Source organism: Crinia signifera, chromosome 4, assembly GCF_055691185.1.
Source record: "Crinia signifera chromosome 4, ASM5569118v1, whole genome shotgun sequence".
Taxonomy (NCBI): domain Eukaryota; kingdom Metazoa; phylum Chordata; class Amphibia; order Anura; family Myobatrachidae; genus Crinia; species Crinia signifera.
Window position 1 is genome coordinate 982,110 of NC_139220.1, and position 17,970 is coordinate 1,000,079.

At 49.9% G+C, this 17,970-nt stretch overlaps 1 protein-coding gene across 4 annotated transcripts in view; it reads left to right on the plus strand.

The window, feature by feature from the left end:
* Window positions 1–17,970, plus strand: part of EPS8 (EGFR pathway substrate 8, signaling adaptor) — a 211,782-nt gene that overhangs the window by 171,473 nt on the left and 22,339 nt on the right. For all 4 annotated transcript variants that reach the window (XM_083180717.1, XM_083180715.1, XM_083180718.1 and 1 more), the window contains one exon: window positions 10,943–11,138. In XM_083180717.1, the coding sequence (XP_083036843.1) occupies window positions 10,943–11,138 (196 nt within the window). The remainder of the gene's footprint in view (window positions 1–10,942; window positions 11,139–17,970) is intronic.

The window sequence follows — 17,970 nt, forward strand, 5'->3', positions numbered from 1 at the left end:
CCGACTGCAGTAATCTCTGCGTCTCTGCCCCGACTGCCGTCATCTCTGCGTCTCTGCCATAATCTCTGCGTCTCTGCCCCGACTGCCGTAATCTTGGTGTCTCTGCCCCAACTGCCGTAATTTCTGCGTCTCTGCCCCGACTGCCCTCATCTCTGTGTCTCTGCCGTAATCTCTACGTCTCTGCCCCTACTGCCATAATCTTGGTGTCTCTGCCCCGACTGCAGTAATCTCTGTGTCTCTGCCGTAATCTCTACGTCTCTGCCCTGACTGCCGTAATCTTGGTGTCTCTGCCCCAACTGCCGTAATTTCTGCGTCTCTGCCCCGACTGCCGTCATCTCTGTGTCTCTGCCGTAATATCTACGTTTCTGCCCCTACTGCCATAATCTTGGTGTCTCTGTCCCGACTGCAGTAATCTCTGCGTCTCTGCCCTGACTGCCATCATCTCTGCGTCTCTGCCATAATCTCTGCGTCTCTGCCCCGACTGCCGTCATCTCTGCGTCTCTGCCATAATCTCTACGTCTCTGCCCCGACTGCCTAATCTCTACGTCTCTGCCCCGACTGCTGTCATCTCTGCGTCTCTGCCGTAATCTTGGTGTCTCTGCCCCGACTGCCGTAATCTTGGTGTCTCTGCCCCGTATGCAGTAATCTCTGCGTCTCTGCCGTAATCTCTACGTCTCTGCCCCGACTGCCATAATCTTGATGTCTCTGCCCCGACTGCCGTCATCTCGGTGTCTCTGCCGTAATCTCTAGGTCTCTGCCCCGACTGCCATAATCTTGGTGTCTCTGCCCCGACTGCAGTAATCTCTTCGTCTCTGCCCCGACTGCCGTCATCTCTGCGTCTCTGCCATAATCTCTGCGTCTCTGCCCCGACTGCCGTCATCTCTGCGTCTCTGCCATAATCTCTACGTCTCTGCCCCAACTGCCTAATCTCTACGTCTCTGCCCCGACTGCCGTCATCTCTGCGTCTCTGCCATAATCTCTATGTCTCTGCCCCGACTGCCGTCATCTCTGCGTCTCTGCCATAATCTCTGCGTCTCTGCCGTAATCTTGGTGTCTCTGCCCCGACTGCAGCAATCTCTGCGTCTCTGCCCCGACTGCAGTAATCTCTGTGTCTCTGCCCCAACTGCAGTAATCTCTGCGTCTCTGCCCCGACTGCCGTCATCTCTGCGTCTCTGCCATAATCTCTGCCCCGACTGCCGTCATCTCTGCGTCTCTGCCATAATCTCGACGTCTCTGCCCCGACTGCCGTAATCTCAGCGTCTCTGCCCCGACTGCCGTAATCTCTGCGTCTCTGTCCTGACTGCCGTAATTTCTGCATCTCTGCCCCGACTGCAGTAATCTCTGCGTCTCTGCCCCGACTGCCGTCATCTCGGCGTCTCTGCCATAATCTCTAAGTCTCTGCCCCGACTGCCTAATCTCTACGTCTCTGCCCCGACTGCCGTCATCTCTGCGTCTCTGCCATAATCTTGGTGTCTCTGCCGTAATCTCTACGTCTCTGCCCCGACTGCCATAATCTTGGTGTCTCTGCCCCGACTGCAGTAATCTCTGCGTCTCTGCCCCGACTGCCGTCGTCTCTGCGTCTCTGCTCCGACTGCCGTCATCTCTGCGTCTCTGCCATAATCTCTACGTCTCTGCCCCGACTGCCTAATCTCTACATCTCTAACATAATCTCTGCGTCTTTTTCCCCGACTGCCATCATCTCTGCGTCTCTGCCATAATCTCTAAATCTCTGCCCCGACTGCCTAATCTCTACGTCTCTGCCCCGACTGCCGTCATCTCTGCGTCTCTGCCATAATCTTGGTGTCTCTGCCGTAATCTCTACATCTCTGCCCCGACTGCCATAATCTTGGTGTCTCTGCCCCGACTGCAGTAATCTCTGCGTCTCTGCCCCGACTGCCGTCATCTCTGCGTCTCTGCTCCGACTGCCGTCATCTCTGCGTCTCTGCTCCGACTGCCGTCATCTCTGCGTCTCTGCCATAATCTCTACTTCTCTGCCCCGACTGCCATAATCTCTGCGTCTCTGCCCCGACTGCCGTCATCTCTGCGTCTCTGCCATAATCTCTACGTCTCTGCCCTGACTGCCGTCATCTCTGCGTCTCTGCAGTAATCTTGGTGTCTCTGCCCCGACTGCAGTAATCTCTGCGTCTCTGCCGTAATCTCTACGTCTCTGCCCCAACTGCCATAATCTTGGTGTCTCTGCCCCGACTGCCGTAATCTCTGCGTCTATGCCCCGACTGCAGCAATCTCTGCGTTCCATTCCGTTTCATTAGATAAGCCAGATCCCCTGGATAAATGCCAACACAATATACTAAAGCACTGGTCCTAAGGGAGGCTGTGTCTTATAATACTTCATATATTTGTCATGTGGCAGCTTTTAATGCCAAAGAAGGAATTTGAGATCTTCAAGGTAGGATTGCTGTGTGCTGCCAGATTGGTGGGTTCAAAAAGCTCTCTGCATGTACTATAGAGAGTGGATGTGTGATGCTGTGATTGGAAGCACTTACTAGTCCTTATGTGAAGTATAGTCTGGGGTTTGCTATGTTATGCCGGCAGTGAGCATGTCGACATGAGACTGTCCATAGAGAACATATTAACATGTTAATTATGTTGTCATTCACCTGTTGACATGGATGACAATTTGCTCTCAGTTAAGACAACCCCTGATGGTATTTTATTAACATCAACATCATAACGTTTGACAGTCCAATGTCAGTAAATCGGCTGTATGTCGTTGGTAAATGTGGGCGTATGATGGCGTCCCGTAGTTGGCTTTAGGTCAGTGGTAAATGTGGGCGTATGACCGCGTCCCGTAGTCGGCTGTAGGTTGGTGGTAAATGTGGGCGTATGGCTGCGTCCCGTAGTCGGCTATAGGTCGGTGGTAAATGTGGGTGTATGACTGCATCCCGTAGTCGGCTATAGGTCGATGGTAAATGTGGGCGTATGACCACATCCTGTAGTCGGCTATAGGTCGGTGGTAAATGTGGGCCTATGACTGCGTTCCGTAGTCGGCTGTAGGTCGGTGGTAAATGTGGGCGTATGACCACATCCCATAGTCGGCTATAGGGTGGTGGTGAATGTGGGCGTATGACCGCGTCCCATAGTCGGCTGTAGGTCGGTGGTAAATGTGGGCGTATGACCGCTTCCCATAGTCGGCTATAGGTCGGTGGTAAATGTGGGCGTATGGCAGCGTCCCATAGTCGGCTGTAGGTCAGTGGTAAATGTGGGCGTATGACCGCTTCCCATAGTCGGCTATAGGGTGGTGGTGAATGTGGGCGTATGACCGCTTCCCGTAGTCGGCTATAGGTCGGTGGTAAATGTGGGTGTATGACAGCGTCCCGTAGTCAGCTGTAGGTCAGTGGTAGATGTGGGCGTATGACCGCTTCCCGTAGTCGGCTGTAGGTCAGTGGTAGATGTGGGCGTATGACCGCTTCCCGTAGTCGGCTGTAGGTCAGTGGTAGATGTGGGCGTATGACCGCTTCCCGTAGTCGGCTATAGGTTGGTGGTAAATGTGGGCGTATGACTGCGTCCCATAGTCGGCTGTAGTTCGGTGGTAAATGTGGCGTATGACCGCTTCCCGTAGTCGGCTGTAGGTTGGTGGTAAATGTGGGCGTATGACAGTGTCCCGTAGTCAGCTGTAGTTTGCTGGTAAATGTGGGCGTATGATGGTTTTCCGTAGTCGGCTATAGGTTGGTGGTAAATGTGGGCGTATGACCACGTCCCGTAGTCGGCTGTAGGTCGGTGGTAAATGTGGGCGTATGACCACGTCCCGTAGTCGGCTGTAGGTCGGTGGTAAATGTGGGCGTATGACCACGTCCCGTAGACGGCTGTAGGTCGGTGGTAAATGTGGGCGTATGACCACGTCCCGTAGTCGGCTATAGGTCGGTGGTAAATGTGGGCATATGACTGCGTCCCGTAGTCGGCTATAGGTCGGTGATAAATGTAGGCGTATGACAGCGTCCCGTAGTTGGCTATAGGTCGGTGGTAAATGTGGGCGTATAACCGGTTCCCGTAGTCCGCTATAGGTCGGTGGTAAATGTGGGCAGATGACTGCGTCCCGTAGTCGGCTGTAAATGTGGGCGAATGACCACATCCCGTAGTCCGCTGTAGGTCGGTGGTAAATGTGGATGTACAGTATGACGGCGTCCAGTAGTCGGCTGTAGGACGGTGGTAAATGTGGGCATATGACTGCGTCCCGTAGTCGGCTGTAGGTCGGTGGTAAATGTGGGCATATGACTGCGTCCCGTAGTCGGCTATAGGTCGGTGGTAAATGTAAGCGTATGACCGCTTCCCGTAGTCGGCTGTAGGTCAGTGGTAAATGTGGGCATATGACCGCTTCCTGTAGTCGGCTGTAGGTTGGTGGTAAATGTGGGCGTATGACCGCTTCCCGTAGTCGGCTGTAGGTCGGTGGTAAATGTGGGCCTATGACAGCGTCCCGTAGTCGGCTGTAGGTCGGTGGTAAATGTTGGCGTATGACCGCTTCCCGTAGTCGGATATAGGTCGGTGGTAAATGTGGGCGTATGACCACGTCCCGTACTCGGCTGTAGGTCGGTGGTAAATGTGGATGTATGACCGCGTCCCATAGTCGGCTATAGGGTGGTGGTGAATGTGGGCGTATGACCGCGTCCCATAGTCGGCTGTAGGTCGGTGGTAAATGTGGGCGTATGACCGCTTCCCATAGTCGGCTATAGGTCGGTGGTAAATGTGGGCGTATGGCAGCGTCCCATAGTCGGCTGTAGGTCAGTGGTAAATGTGGGCGTATGACCGCTTCCCATAGTCGGCTATAGGTCAGTGGTAAATGTGGGCGTATGGCAGCGTCCCATAGTCGGCTGTAGGTTGGTGGTAAATGTGGGCGTATGATGGTGTTCCGTAGTCGGCTGTAGGTCAGTGGTAGATGTGGGCGTATGATGGTGTTCCTTTGTCGGCTATAGGTCGGTGGTAAATGTGGGCGTATGACCGCTTCCCGTTGTCGGCTATAGGTCGGTGGTAAATGTGGGCGTATGACCACGTCCCGTAGTCGGCTGTAGGTCAGTGGTAAATGTGGGCGTATGATGGTGTTCCGTAGTCGGCTATAGGGTGGTGGTAAATGTGGGCGTATGACCGCTTCCCATAGTCGGCTGTAGGTCGGTGGTAAATGTGGGCCTATGACAGCGTCCCGTAGTCGGCTATAGGTTGGTGGTAAATGTGGGCCTATGACAGCGTCCCGTACTCGGCTAAAGGTCGGTGGTAAATGTTGGCGAATGACCGCTTCCCGTAGTCGGATATAGGTCGGTGGTAAATGTGGGCGTATGACCACGTCCCGTACTCGGCTGTAGGTCGTGGTAAATGTGGGCGTATGATGGTGTTCCGTAGTCGGCTATAGGATGGTGGTAAATGTGGGCGTATGACCGCTTCCCATAGTCGGCTATAGGTCGGTGGTAAATGTGGGCGTATGACCGCGTCCTGTAGTCGGATATAGGTCGGTGGTAAATGTGGGCGTATGGCAGCGTCCCATAGTCGGCTGTAGGTCAGTGGTAAATGTGGGCGTATGATGGTGTTCATTTGTCGGCTATAGGTCGGTGGTAAATGTGGGCGTATGACGCTTCCCGTTGTCGGCTATAGGTCGGTGGTAAATGTGGGCGTATGACCGCTTCCCGTAGTCGGCTGTAGGTATAAGGGGCTCGGGGATAATGTACTAGAAGAGTCATCACCCCCAGTCTGTACGTTCCAGCTTCTTATTTACCATTGAACCCTTTCCTGCATGGTGGTGATGTGCTGTGTTGTTATGTCATAACAATGGCTTATTATGTGTCTCTGCTTTACTAACAGCAATTACTGGGAGAGCTGTCTGAGGTAACTGTGTGTACTCTGCGTGATGTCTGTGACTGAGGGACAAAACCCCCCACCTGGTTACTTTCTCCGAAATGAAAGACAATGTTTCATACTTGCCTACTTTTGAAAACTGGGTGCCGGACGGCTCACCGACAGCCGGGATTCCGACTGTCATTACTCAGACGTCGGAATCCCGACTGCTCCCTCGTGGGGGTCCACGGCCCCCATAGAGGGAGAATAAAATAGGTGGTGAGCGCAAGGGGCTTCATTGCGCTCCCCCCGCTGTGCAGTCGGGATTCCGACGTCGGGCTACTGACTGTCGGAATCCTGACTGTCGGTGTGTTATACCACACCCTTGAAAACTAGTATCAGGGAGATTATAGTTGGTGGTAGAATTTTGCACAGCGCCCCACCAAGGGGGCGTGTCATGCTCCACCCAAAGGGCGTGGCTAGTTCCATATATGGAGAGATTGTGGAAAGAGATTATGAACGTGGCACCTAGAAGCGTGGGTGTGTACTGCTACATCTGAGAGGAATCTTGTAAAATGACTTATATCCAAATGTAGATGATCCCCAAAGCAGTTAGTAAGAGATACTATACTTGGTAACGTGCTGGGAAATGGTGCTGATGATTCAGTGTAAATGTATCTATCTCTCATTCCTTTATTCCCCAAAAATGTTTTAACAGTGTAATGTGGGCTAGGTGACATGAGGGAGATTGCTAGACTAATGAGGGAGAGAGGGAGATTGCTGCTACTTGTCAGGGAGTCTCCTGCAGAATGCAGGAGGGGAGGTAACTATGATGTAACAGTGTAATGTGGGCTAGGTGACATGAGGGAGATTGCTAGACTAATGAGGGAGAGAGGGAGATTGCTGCTATGTCAGGGAGTCTCCTGCAGAATGCAGGAGGGGAGGTAACTATGATGTAACAGTGTAATGTGGGATGGGTGACATGAGGGAGATTGCTAGACTAATGAGGGAGAGAGGGAGATTGCTGCTACTTGTCAGGGAGTCTCCTGCAGAATGCAGGAGGGGAGGTAACTATGATGTAACAGTGTAATGTAGGCTAGGTGACATGAGGGAGATTGCTAGACTAACGAGGGAGAGAGGGAGATTGCTGCTACTTGTCAGGGAGTCTCCTGCAGAATGCAGGAGGGGAGGTAACTATGATGTAACAGTGTAATGTGGGCTAGGTGACATGAGGGAGATTGCTAGACTAATGACGGAGAGAGGGAGATTGCTGCTATGTCAGGGAGTCTCCTGCATAATGCAGGAGGGGAGGTAACTATGATGTAACAGTGTAATGTGGGCTAGGTGACATGAGGGAGATTGCTAGACTAATGACGGAGAGAGGGAGATTGCTGCTATGTCAGGGAGTCTCCTGCAGAATGCAGGAGGGGAGGTAACTATGATGTAACAGTGTAATGTGGGCTAGGTGACATGAGGGAGATTGCTAGACTAATGAGGGAGAGAGGGAGATTGCTGCTACTTGTCAGGGAGTCTCCTGCAGAATGCAGGAGGGGAGGTAACTATGATGTAACAGTGTAATGTGGGCTAGGTGACATGAGGGAGATTGCTAGACTAATGACGGAGAGAGGGAGATTGCTGCTACTTGTCAGGGAGTCTCATGCAGGAGGGGAGGTAACTATGATGTAACAGTGTAATGTGGGCTAGGTGACATGAGGGAGATTGCTAGACTAATGAGGGAGAGAGGGAGATTGCTGCTATGTCAGGGAGTCTCCTGTAGAATGCAGGAGGGGAAGTAACTATGATGTAACAGTGTAATGTGGGCTAGGTGACATGAGGGAGATTGCTAGACTAATGAGGGAGAGAGGGAGATTGCTGCTATGTCAGGGAGTCTCCTGCAGAATGCAGGAGGGGAGGTAACTATGATGTAACAGTGTAATGTGGGCTAGGTGACATGAGGGAGATTGCTAGACTAATGACGGAGAGAGGGAGATTGCTGCTATGTCAGGGAGTCTCCTGCAGAATGCAGGAGGGGAGGTAACTATGATGTAACAGTGTAATGTGGGCTAGGTGACATGAGGGAGATTGCTAGACTAATTGGGGACAGAGGGAGATTGCTGCTATGTCAGGGAGTCTTCTTCAGAATGCAGGATGGGAGGTAACTATGATGTAACAGTATAATGTGGGCTAGGTGACATGAGGGAGATTGGTAGACTAATGAGGGAGAGAGGGAGATTGCTGCTATGTCAGGGAGTCTCCTGTATAATGCAGGAGGGGAGGTAACTGATGTAACAGTGTAATGTGGGCTAGGTGACATGGGGGAGATTGCTAGATTAACGAGGGAGAGAGGGAGATTGCTGTTACTTCAGGGTGTCTCCTGCAGAATGCAGGAGGAGAGGTAACTATGATGTAACAGTGTAATGGAGATTGCTATACTAATGAGGGAGATTGCTGCTATGTCAGGGAGTCTAATGGTACGGTTTATGGATTCTGAGCTGGGATAATGGGATGACTGGGACACTCCTCCTGTTGAGCCCACTAGCTGATGATACTGTATATGGATTCTGAGCTGGGATAAGGGGGTGACTGGGATGCTATTCCTATAGCTACCATTAGCTAATGGTACTGTATATGGAGTCTGAGCCGGGATAGTGGGGTGACTGGGATGCTCCTCCTTTACAACCAATAAGCTGATGATGCTGTATATGGAGTCTGAGCTGGGATAATGGGATGACTGGGACGCTCCTCCTGTAGAGCCCATTAGCTGATGATGCTGTATATGGGGTCTGAGCTGGGATAAGGGGGTGACTGGGACGCTCCTCCTGTAGAGCCCATTAGCTGATGATACTGTATAGGGATAATGAGGTGACTGGGACGCTCCTCCTGTAATGCCCATGTGCTGATGATACTGTAAATGGTGTCTGAGTTGGGGATAATGGGATGACATTTAGGTACTTGTGCATTAGCCGGGCACCCGATATGTAGTTAGCGTACTGGCGCTGTCCGTATCAGTGTAGTGTTCCCGCGGCCAGCGTACTTAGCATAGTCAGTCAGAAGTAGCGTAGTGCTTATGCTAGCGTGCTAAGCGTAGTCAGCGTCCCTGTCAAATATGTGTTCCTGAAACACCCCCACTATCCATGGCAGCCCGAAGTGTGGAGAGCGGACACTATACGCATCCTCCCGACCTGTTCATACCCCCTCTATCCACGTCGGCGTGGAGTTGATTTGAAAAAGTGTGGCGAGCGTAGCGAGCCACCGAGCCCTAAGTGTGGTGAGCGCAGCGAGCTCCACTAGGGGACGCGGATTACTTCACATGTGTTCCACGGGCTTTATAATATCAACTCCACCCTGACGTGGATAGTGGGGGTATGAACAGGTCGAGAGGATGCGTAAAGCGTCTCCTTTTGGGGCTCGATCACTCGCCATGCTTCGGGTTGGCGTGGATAATGGGGGTTTGAAAATGCCTCGTTATTGTGCATAGGACGCACTTGCGTCTGCATACCCCCTTTTATGCACATGCTAATAATTAGTGAGATGTAGGAGCGTCTGAGACGCACCTGCGTCTCAGACAGCTGGAGCATCTCTCCGCCGGTACCGGCATGATCCCCTCTCCGCCGGCGTCCGCCAGCACAGGGGATCTGGCGGTTACCGGTGCTGTGTGAGAGGCGCTCACTAGGCTTGGCATGGATGCTGTGGACAGAGCCATGGACGCCGGGGACAGAGCTGCCAAGTACCGACATTTATAATATTGCTTACAGGTTTATAGGGTGACCTATATTATGCATAATGTCATCCGCCAGAGACTTGAGGTCTGAAAAATAAATCCTGGATATTTATCCCTGTATACATGTCCAAACCTGGCTTTCTCTTTAAGGTTTAGATTCCCATTTGGATCAAAATAGAGATGTGCCCTTGTATGTTCTGATCCAATGATGTAGCAACTATTTAGGGTTCTCCATCCAATCACCAAATATCTGAGGTCTAAAGCTGGGTACACATATATACAATCCCTGTTTTCTTGCGACCGTTCAACCAACCATAGACGCGACGGACCATCCACAAACAGCCAATGTGTGCGTACACACCTGTACAATTTTACTTGTGACGTCCGATGTACTCCCGTCCAAACAGTCGCAAGAAAAAGATTGTACCACCATCCACACTCTCCCGATTTGGGCTATTGACACTATATATATATATATATATATATATATATATATATATATATATATATATATATATATATATATATATATATATATATATATATATATATATATATATATCTAAAAACAAAATTATCATAAAGGTCTGGGTAAAGGGCATATCAAAACAAAGAGGCGTGAGTACAGAACCTAAACAAATGTCGGGGTACGCAGCCGGCAGGGTGACTATGGACAGATATGGCAAACTGCTATAAAGACGGGGGAAAGTGTCTACAGTCAGGCAGCAGGGGGCCTATGGACAGATACCGCAAACTGACTGTAGACGCTTTCCCCCGTCTTTATAGCAGTTTGCCGTATCTGTCCATAGTCACCCTGCTGGCTGCTATAAAGACGGGGGAAAGCGTCTACAGTCAGTTTGCGATATCTGTCCATAGTCACCCTGCCGGCTGACTGTAGAATGCTTTCCCACGTCTTGGGGTGCATGTATATTATGATTATTTTTTTAAATATACATGGGTAAAGGTGAATGCTTCTTGTGCTGTTGGAGAGATCATGCAGCTATGGAACGCCCACATGGGCGTTCCAGCTTTGCCAGAATAGTCGCAAGAACGGCCAGCATATCGATCAAACGTGCGTACACACTGCTCTTTTGTTCCGATATGGGCCCGTCCTGTCGGATGAAAATGAAACCGCATTGAACCTTTGACCAACAGAGTATGGATGGACAAGACCGTTTTGGGCCGTTTATCGATTGTACAGAGGGAGTCGGGACAGCGTACACACCTATACAATTGAACGGCCGTCCGACCCAGAACGGGAGAACTGCCTGACGATTGTATGTATGTGTACCCAGCTTAAGTGCTGCGATGATTCTGGTCTTACAGTACCCTATAATTATGTATAATGTGACCAAGCCTGGTCTCTTTCTAAACCAGATGGAGGGTTGTTAGACAGTGTACATAATGTGACAAATACTAATACATTCATTTCTTCCTTACTAGAAACAAAAATCTGAGTTAATCCAAAAGCACATAGTTCCCAGCCCTCCTCCGAATCCTGTGCCTGCTCCCCCTTTAATCTCAATACCCATCTCAAAGTCTTATCCATCTGGAAACCTGGTCAGTCGCCAGAGCAGCACATCCAGTGACAGCGGGGGCAGTTGTGTGCGGGACCACCAGGGAGCAAAATCTACTGATCGTGAGTACTTACTGGAAGTTATGTAATATGTGGCGAACCAAGTGGTAGAATGGACGTGGGACTATCTACAGCGCTGGGCCACACAGCTGGCGCTATTTATATGTTGCACAATGACACTTAATTCAAATCCCAACACACAGTGGCTGTTACACAGTGGCTGTTACACAGTGGCAGGCACGTCTGATTTTTGGCTGAACCTTGCTGCATCTCACCCTATGCTTGCATCTGAGCTACAGGTGAATTAGTGATGTGCTGTATACAGCTCAGCCTCATCTCTGCTTGCTCCAGGTGACTGGGTGGGATAAGTGTTCCATGGAGACAAAATTGGGGGCTAATCAGAGTATGATGTACATAAAAAACTATTTCAGCAAGGACAGAGCTGATAGTGAGGTCACAGGAAGATGGATTGGGGTAGAACTAACTGCAAATACAGAAGGGGATTTATTTACCTGGAAAACAATGTGGACATCTTGCATATGCATTTCTGTATGATCCCCAAGGTGTGTACAAATAATTCCGTGAAATCTCAGGTATCATGTCTGGATGAATCACCGGTCTCTTTTAGGGGGTGCTCTTACTGGTCACTAGTTGCTCCATAGGGGCGCATATTTGGTCATCGGTTCCCCTTAGGGGTGTATTTATTGGTCACCAGTCCCTCTTGGGGTGCTCTTACTGGTCAACTTTTCCTCCATAGAGGAGCTTTTGCGGGTCACTGTTTTTTCTTAGGGGGTGCATTTACTGATCATCATTCTTTGTAGGAGTGCACTTACTGGTCACCGGTTCCTCCATAGAGGTGTTGTTACTGGTCACCGGTTCCTCTTAGGGGTGCACTTACTGGTCACTGGTTCCTCCATAGATGTGTTGTTACTGGTCACCGGTTCCTCTTAGGGCTGCTCTTACTGGTCACCGGTTTCTCTTAGAGGTGCACTTACTGGTCACCGGTTCCTCCATAGAGGTGTTGTTACTGGTCACCGGTTCCTCTTAGGGCTGCTCTTACTGGTCACCGGTTCCTCTTAGGGGGTGCTCTTACTGGTCACTGGTTCCTCAAAGAGGTGCTCTTACTGGTCACTGGTTCCTCAAAGGGGTGCTCTTACTGGTCACTGGTTCCTCTAAGGGGTGCTCTTGCTGGTCACTGGTTCCTCTAAGGCAGGGCTGGGCAACACCGGCCCTCCAGATGTTAATGAACTACACATCCCAGGATGCTTTGCATTAGTTTTGCTATGTGACCACGCTGAGACTAATGCAAGGCATGCTGGGATGTGTAGTTCATCAACATCTGGAGGGCCGGTGTTGCCCAGCCCTGCTCTAAGGGGTGCTCTTATTGGTCACCGAATCCTTTTACGGGTATACTTATTGGTTGCCGGTTCCACTTTGGGGTGCACTTATTGGTTGCTCATTCCTCTTAGGGGTCCTTATTAGTTGCCGGTTCCTTGTAGGGGTGCACTTATTTTTTCACCAGTTCCTCCATAAAGGTGCTCTTACTGGTCATCGGTTCCTTAAAGGGTGCACTTATTGATCACCGGTTCCTCTTATAAGTATACCTACTGGTCACCGGTTCTTCCATAGAGGTGTTGTTACTGGTCACTGATTCCTCTTAGGGGTTCTCTTACTGGTCACTGGCTCCTCTTAGGGGTGCTCTTTCTGGTCACTGGTTCCTCTTAGGGGTGCTCTTTCTGGTCACTGGTTCCTCTTAGGGATGCTCTTTCTGGTCACTGGTTCCTCTTAGGGATGCTCTTACTGGTCACTGGTTCCTCTAAGGGGTGCTCTTATTGGTCACTGGCTCCTCTAAGAGGCGCACTAATTGGTCACCGGTTCCTTGTAGGGGTGCACGTACTCATCACCAGTTCCTCTGATGAGTGCTCTTACTGGTCACCGATTCCTCTAAGGGTTGCTCTTATTGGTCACTAGATCCTCTAAGAGGTGCACTCATTGGTCACCCGTTCCTAGGAGCTTGCGTCTAACTTCTGATACTTTTGATCTAGATGCGGTCGAAGTAGACATGTTCAACTAAGCATGGTCCACCATAACATGGTCAATCTAGACCAGTGGTTCCCAACCCTGGTCCTCAAGTACCCCCAACAGTGCACGTTTTCCAGGTCACCCAGCAGGTGCACTCATTATTCAGTCACATTTTAAAAGATCCACAGGTGGAGCTAATTATTTTGCATGTGATTCTGTGTGGAGACCTGGGAAATGTGCACTGTTGGTGGTACTTGAGGACCAGGGTTGGGAACCACTGATCTAGACAATGTAGATCCGTAGACCGGATACGGCTCTTACTGGTCACTGGTTCCTATTTGGTGACTTAAGGTCTATGTGAAGGGCTGATGGACACCCATGTTCTGTCTTTGGATTGTTGGCTGAGGGGTGCTCTTGCTGGTCACTGGTTCCTCTAAGGCAGGGCTGGGCAACACCGGCCCTCCAGATGTTAATGAACTACACATCCCAGGATGCTTTGCATTAGTTTTGCTATGTGACCACGCTGAGACTAATGCAAGGCATGCTGGGATGTGTAGTTCATCAACATCTGGAGGGCCGGTGTTGCCCAGCCCTGCTCTAAGGGGTGCTCTTATTGTTCACCGAATCCTTTTACGGGTATACTTATTGGTTGCCGGTTCCACTTTGGGGTGCACTTATTGGTTGCTCATACCTCTTAGGGGTCCTTATTAGTTGCCGGTTCCTTGTAGGGGTGCACTTATTTTTTCGCCAGTTCCTCCATAAAGGTGCTCTTACTGGTCATCGGTTCCTTAAAGGGTGCACTTATTGATCACCGGTTCCTCTTATAAGTATACCTACTGGTCACCGGTTCTTCCATAGAGGTGTTGTTACTGGTCACTGATTCCTCTTAGGGGTTCTCTTACTGGTCACTGGCTCCTCTTAGGGGTGCTCTTTCTGGTCACTGGTTCCTCTTAGGGGTGCTCTTTCTGGTCACTGGTTCCTCTTAGGGATGCTCTTTCTGGTCACTGGTTCCTCTTAGGGATGCTCTTACTGGTCACTGGTTCCTCTAAGGGGTGCTCTTATTGGTCACTGGCTCCTCTAAGAGGCGCACTAATTGGTCACCGGTTCCTTGTAGGGGTGCACATACTCATCACCAGTTCCTCTGATGAGTGCTCTTACTGGTCACCGATTCCTCTAAGGGTTGCTCTTATTGGTCACTGGTTCCTCTAAGGGGTGCTCTTATTGGTCACTGGCTCCTCTAAGAGGCACACTAATTGGTCACCGGTTCCTTGTAGGGGTGCACGTACTCATCACCAGTTCCTCTGATGAGTGCTCTTACTGGTCACCGATTCCTCTAAGGGTTGCTCTTATTGGTCACTAGATCCTCTAAGAGGTGCACTCATTGGTCACCGGTTCCTAGGAGCTTGCGTCTAACTTCTGATACTTTTGATCTAGATGCGGTCGAAGTAGACATGTTCAACTAAGCATAGTCCACCATAACATGGTCAATCTAGACCAGTGGTTCCCAACCCTGGTCCTCAAGTACCCCCAACAGTGCACGTTTTCCAGGTCACCCAGCAGGTGCACTCATTATTCAGTCACATTTTAAAAGATCCACAGGTGGAGCTAATTATTTTGCATGTGATTCTGTGTGGAGACCTGGGAAATGTGCACTTGAGGACCAGGGTTGGGAACCACTGATCTAGACCATGTAGATCCGTAGACCGGATACGGCTCTTACTGGTCACTGGTTCCTATTTGGTGACTTAAGGTCTATGTGAAGGGCTGATGGACACCCATGTTCTGTCTTTGGATTGTTGGCTGAGATCAGATGTAGGAAAAGGCTTTATCTCTGTAGTATTGTTTCTCATTGGTTTGCTCTGTTATATTTATGGCTTACAGAGCTGCATGACGAAATCATAGGCAAACCCAGAGCTGCACAGAATCTGCACTCAGGAGGTGACCGCAAAGACTGCCAAGATGTCCCGTTCTCTGACATAATACAGTTATGTAGGTATTATGTACCAGCAGTGGCAGGTTAGCCACCGGGTGATTGGGGTGGTCACCCCGGGGCCCCCACACATCTGGGGGCCCCCACACCCACCACCCCACTGCCCGAGGATCACAGGGGCCCCAGGCTGTAGCCTGTGCCCTCCTGGAATGTCTGACATGCAGAGTGCGGTATTAGCTGAACTCCGGCTCCTCTCACTAACTTCACTTCACAGTGCTCCCATCCCTGTCTCCGGTCAGCACTGCAGGGAGTAAGGGACAGTCAACAAACTTGTTGCCACTCTACAAGTGTAATCATACACTGCTGATAGTGTTACAATTGTTTAGTGACAAGCAGTATGCAGATGGTGCCTTAATCCTAGTGTAATTCCTGTGACCCTGGCCTGCAGACAGAGATTAAGTGTGGTTCCAGCTGCAGCATCCATGGTAATATACTGTATTGGTGTAATGATCAATGTGGAGGATATAAGGGGAGAGGAGATCTGTCAGGTATCTTGCAGGGACACAGTGTTTGCATTAACCCTGCGCTGTATCTCTCATCCACCTAGTAATAGTCCCCTTCCACCCAGCACTATTACATACCTCCCAACTTTATGAATACTAGAATAGGGACACTCAAAAAGGGGGTGTGGCGTATGTAAACGAGGGTACAGTTTATGCAAATTAGGCAGCGCCCCGCTTTCGGTCGCGAATAGACTCTATGCACACAGCATCTATTGTGTCAGATTGGGGGGGGGGGGCTCCCAACTGCCCCCCCCCCCCCCCCCGCAGCGGGACACTGCCGGACGCGGGAGGGACGCGGGAACGTCCCCAAAAATGAGGTCCTTTTGCATGTGATATATCGCATAAGATCCCAGCAAGTTGGCGAATGCTGTCCGATCCAACAGATCCTGCGTGCAGAAACTTGTGATATAGGGTCTCCGATTCGATGCGCATGGGACCACGCACCGGATTGGAGTGGATTTTAAAAACATGCGATTTCTCATCCCAATGCGCCAGTAGTATATGGCCATCTTAACTCCTCGCTAGAACCTAACCCCCCAGGCTAGTCCTACCTACACGAGGGATTATGGTGCCAGTATCCTCATCAATGTCAGCATTCCAGCACCAGTATTCTGGTGGTAGTCGATACACTGGCATCGGTATTGTGGCTGACCGCATCCCATCCGCCGGGATGCTAAATGCATCCCGTGTGTTTCAAGGTGCTATGGGTTGGGGGGCCCTGATATAACCGCCTACTCTTCCCGGTCTGCCCCCTATTTTATTTTCAGACTGAGCACCTAATCTTCTTGGTCTTCCCCCTATTTACTCCCGGTCTGCCCGCCTAATCTTGCAGGTCCGGCCCTTATTTTTTTCCCAGGCTGCCCGCCTAATCTTCCCGGTCTGCCCCTTATTTTATTCCCAGGCTGCCCGCCTAATCTTCCCGGTCTGCCCCTTATTTTATTCCCATGCTGCCCGCCTAATCTTCCCGGTCTGCCCCTTATTTTATTCCCATGCTGCCCGCCTAATCTTCTCGGTCTGCCCCTTATTTTATTCCTAGGCTGCCAACCTATTTATGTAAGAGAGTGGCAGAGTATGTATGAGAGCGGTGTATGTATGTATGCAAGAGATTGGTGGTGTACAGTATGTAAGAGAGTGGCCAAGTATGTATGAGAGCGGTGTATGTATGTATGTATGTATGTATGTATGAGAGCGGTGTATGTATGTAAGAGAGTGGCTATGTATGTATGTTTGTATTATGAGAGCGGTGTATGTATGTATGAGAGCGGTGTATGTATGTATGTATGAGAGCGGTGTATGTATGTAAGAGAGTGGCGGTGTATGTATGTATGAGAACGGTGTATGTATGTATGAGAGCGGTGTATGTATGTAAGAGAGTGGCGGTGTATGTATGTATGTATGTATGAGAACGGTGTATGTATGTATGAGAGCGGTGTATGTATGTATGAGAGCGGTGTATGTATGTAAGAGAGTGTCGGTGTATGTATGTAAGAGAGTGGCGGAGTATGTATGTATGAGAGCGGTGTATGTATGTAAGAAAGTGTCGGTGTATGTATGTATGTAAGAGAGTGGCGGAGTATGTATGAGAGCGGTGTATGTATGTATGAGAGCGGTGTATGTATGTATGTATGTATGAGAGCGGTGTATGTATGTATGAGAGCGGTGTATGTATGTATGAGAGCGTTGTATGTATGAGAGCGGTGTATGTACGTATGTAAGAGAGTGGCGGAGTATGTATGAGAGCTATGTATGTATGTAAGAGTGTGGCGGAGTATGTATGAGAGCGGTGTATGTATGTATGAGAGCGGTGTATGTAAGAGAGTGGCGGAGTATGTATGAGAGCTATTTATGTATGTATGAGAGCGGAGTATGTATGAGAGCGTTGTATGTATGTATGTATGTAAGAGAGTGGCGGAGTATGTATGTATGTAAGAGAGTGGCAGAGTATGTATGAGAGCGGTGTATGTAAGAGAGTGGCGGAGTATGTATGAGAGCAGTGTATGTATGTAAGAGTGGCGGAGTATGTATGAGAGCGGTGTATGTATGTATGAGAGCGGTGTAAGAGAGTGGCGGAGTATGTATGAGAGCGGTGTATGTATGTAAGAGTGGCGGAGTATGTATGAGAGCGGAGTATGTATGAGAGCAATATATGTATGTATAAGAGCGGTGTATGTATGTATGTAAGAGAGTGGCGGAGTATGTATGTATGTAAGAGAGTGGCGGTGTGTGTATGTATGTATGAGAGCGGTGTATGTATGAGAGCGGTGGATGTATGTAAGAGAGTGTCGGTGTATGTATGTATGTATGTAAGAGAGTGGCGGAGTATGTATGAGAGCAGTGTATGTATGTATGTATGAGAGCGTTGTATGTATGAGAGCGTTGT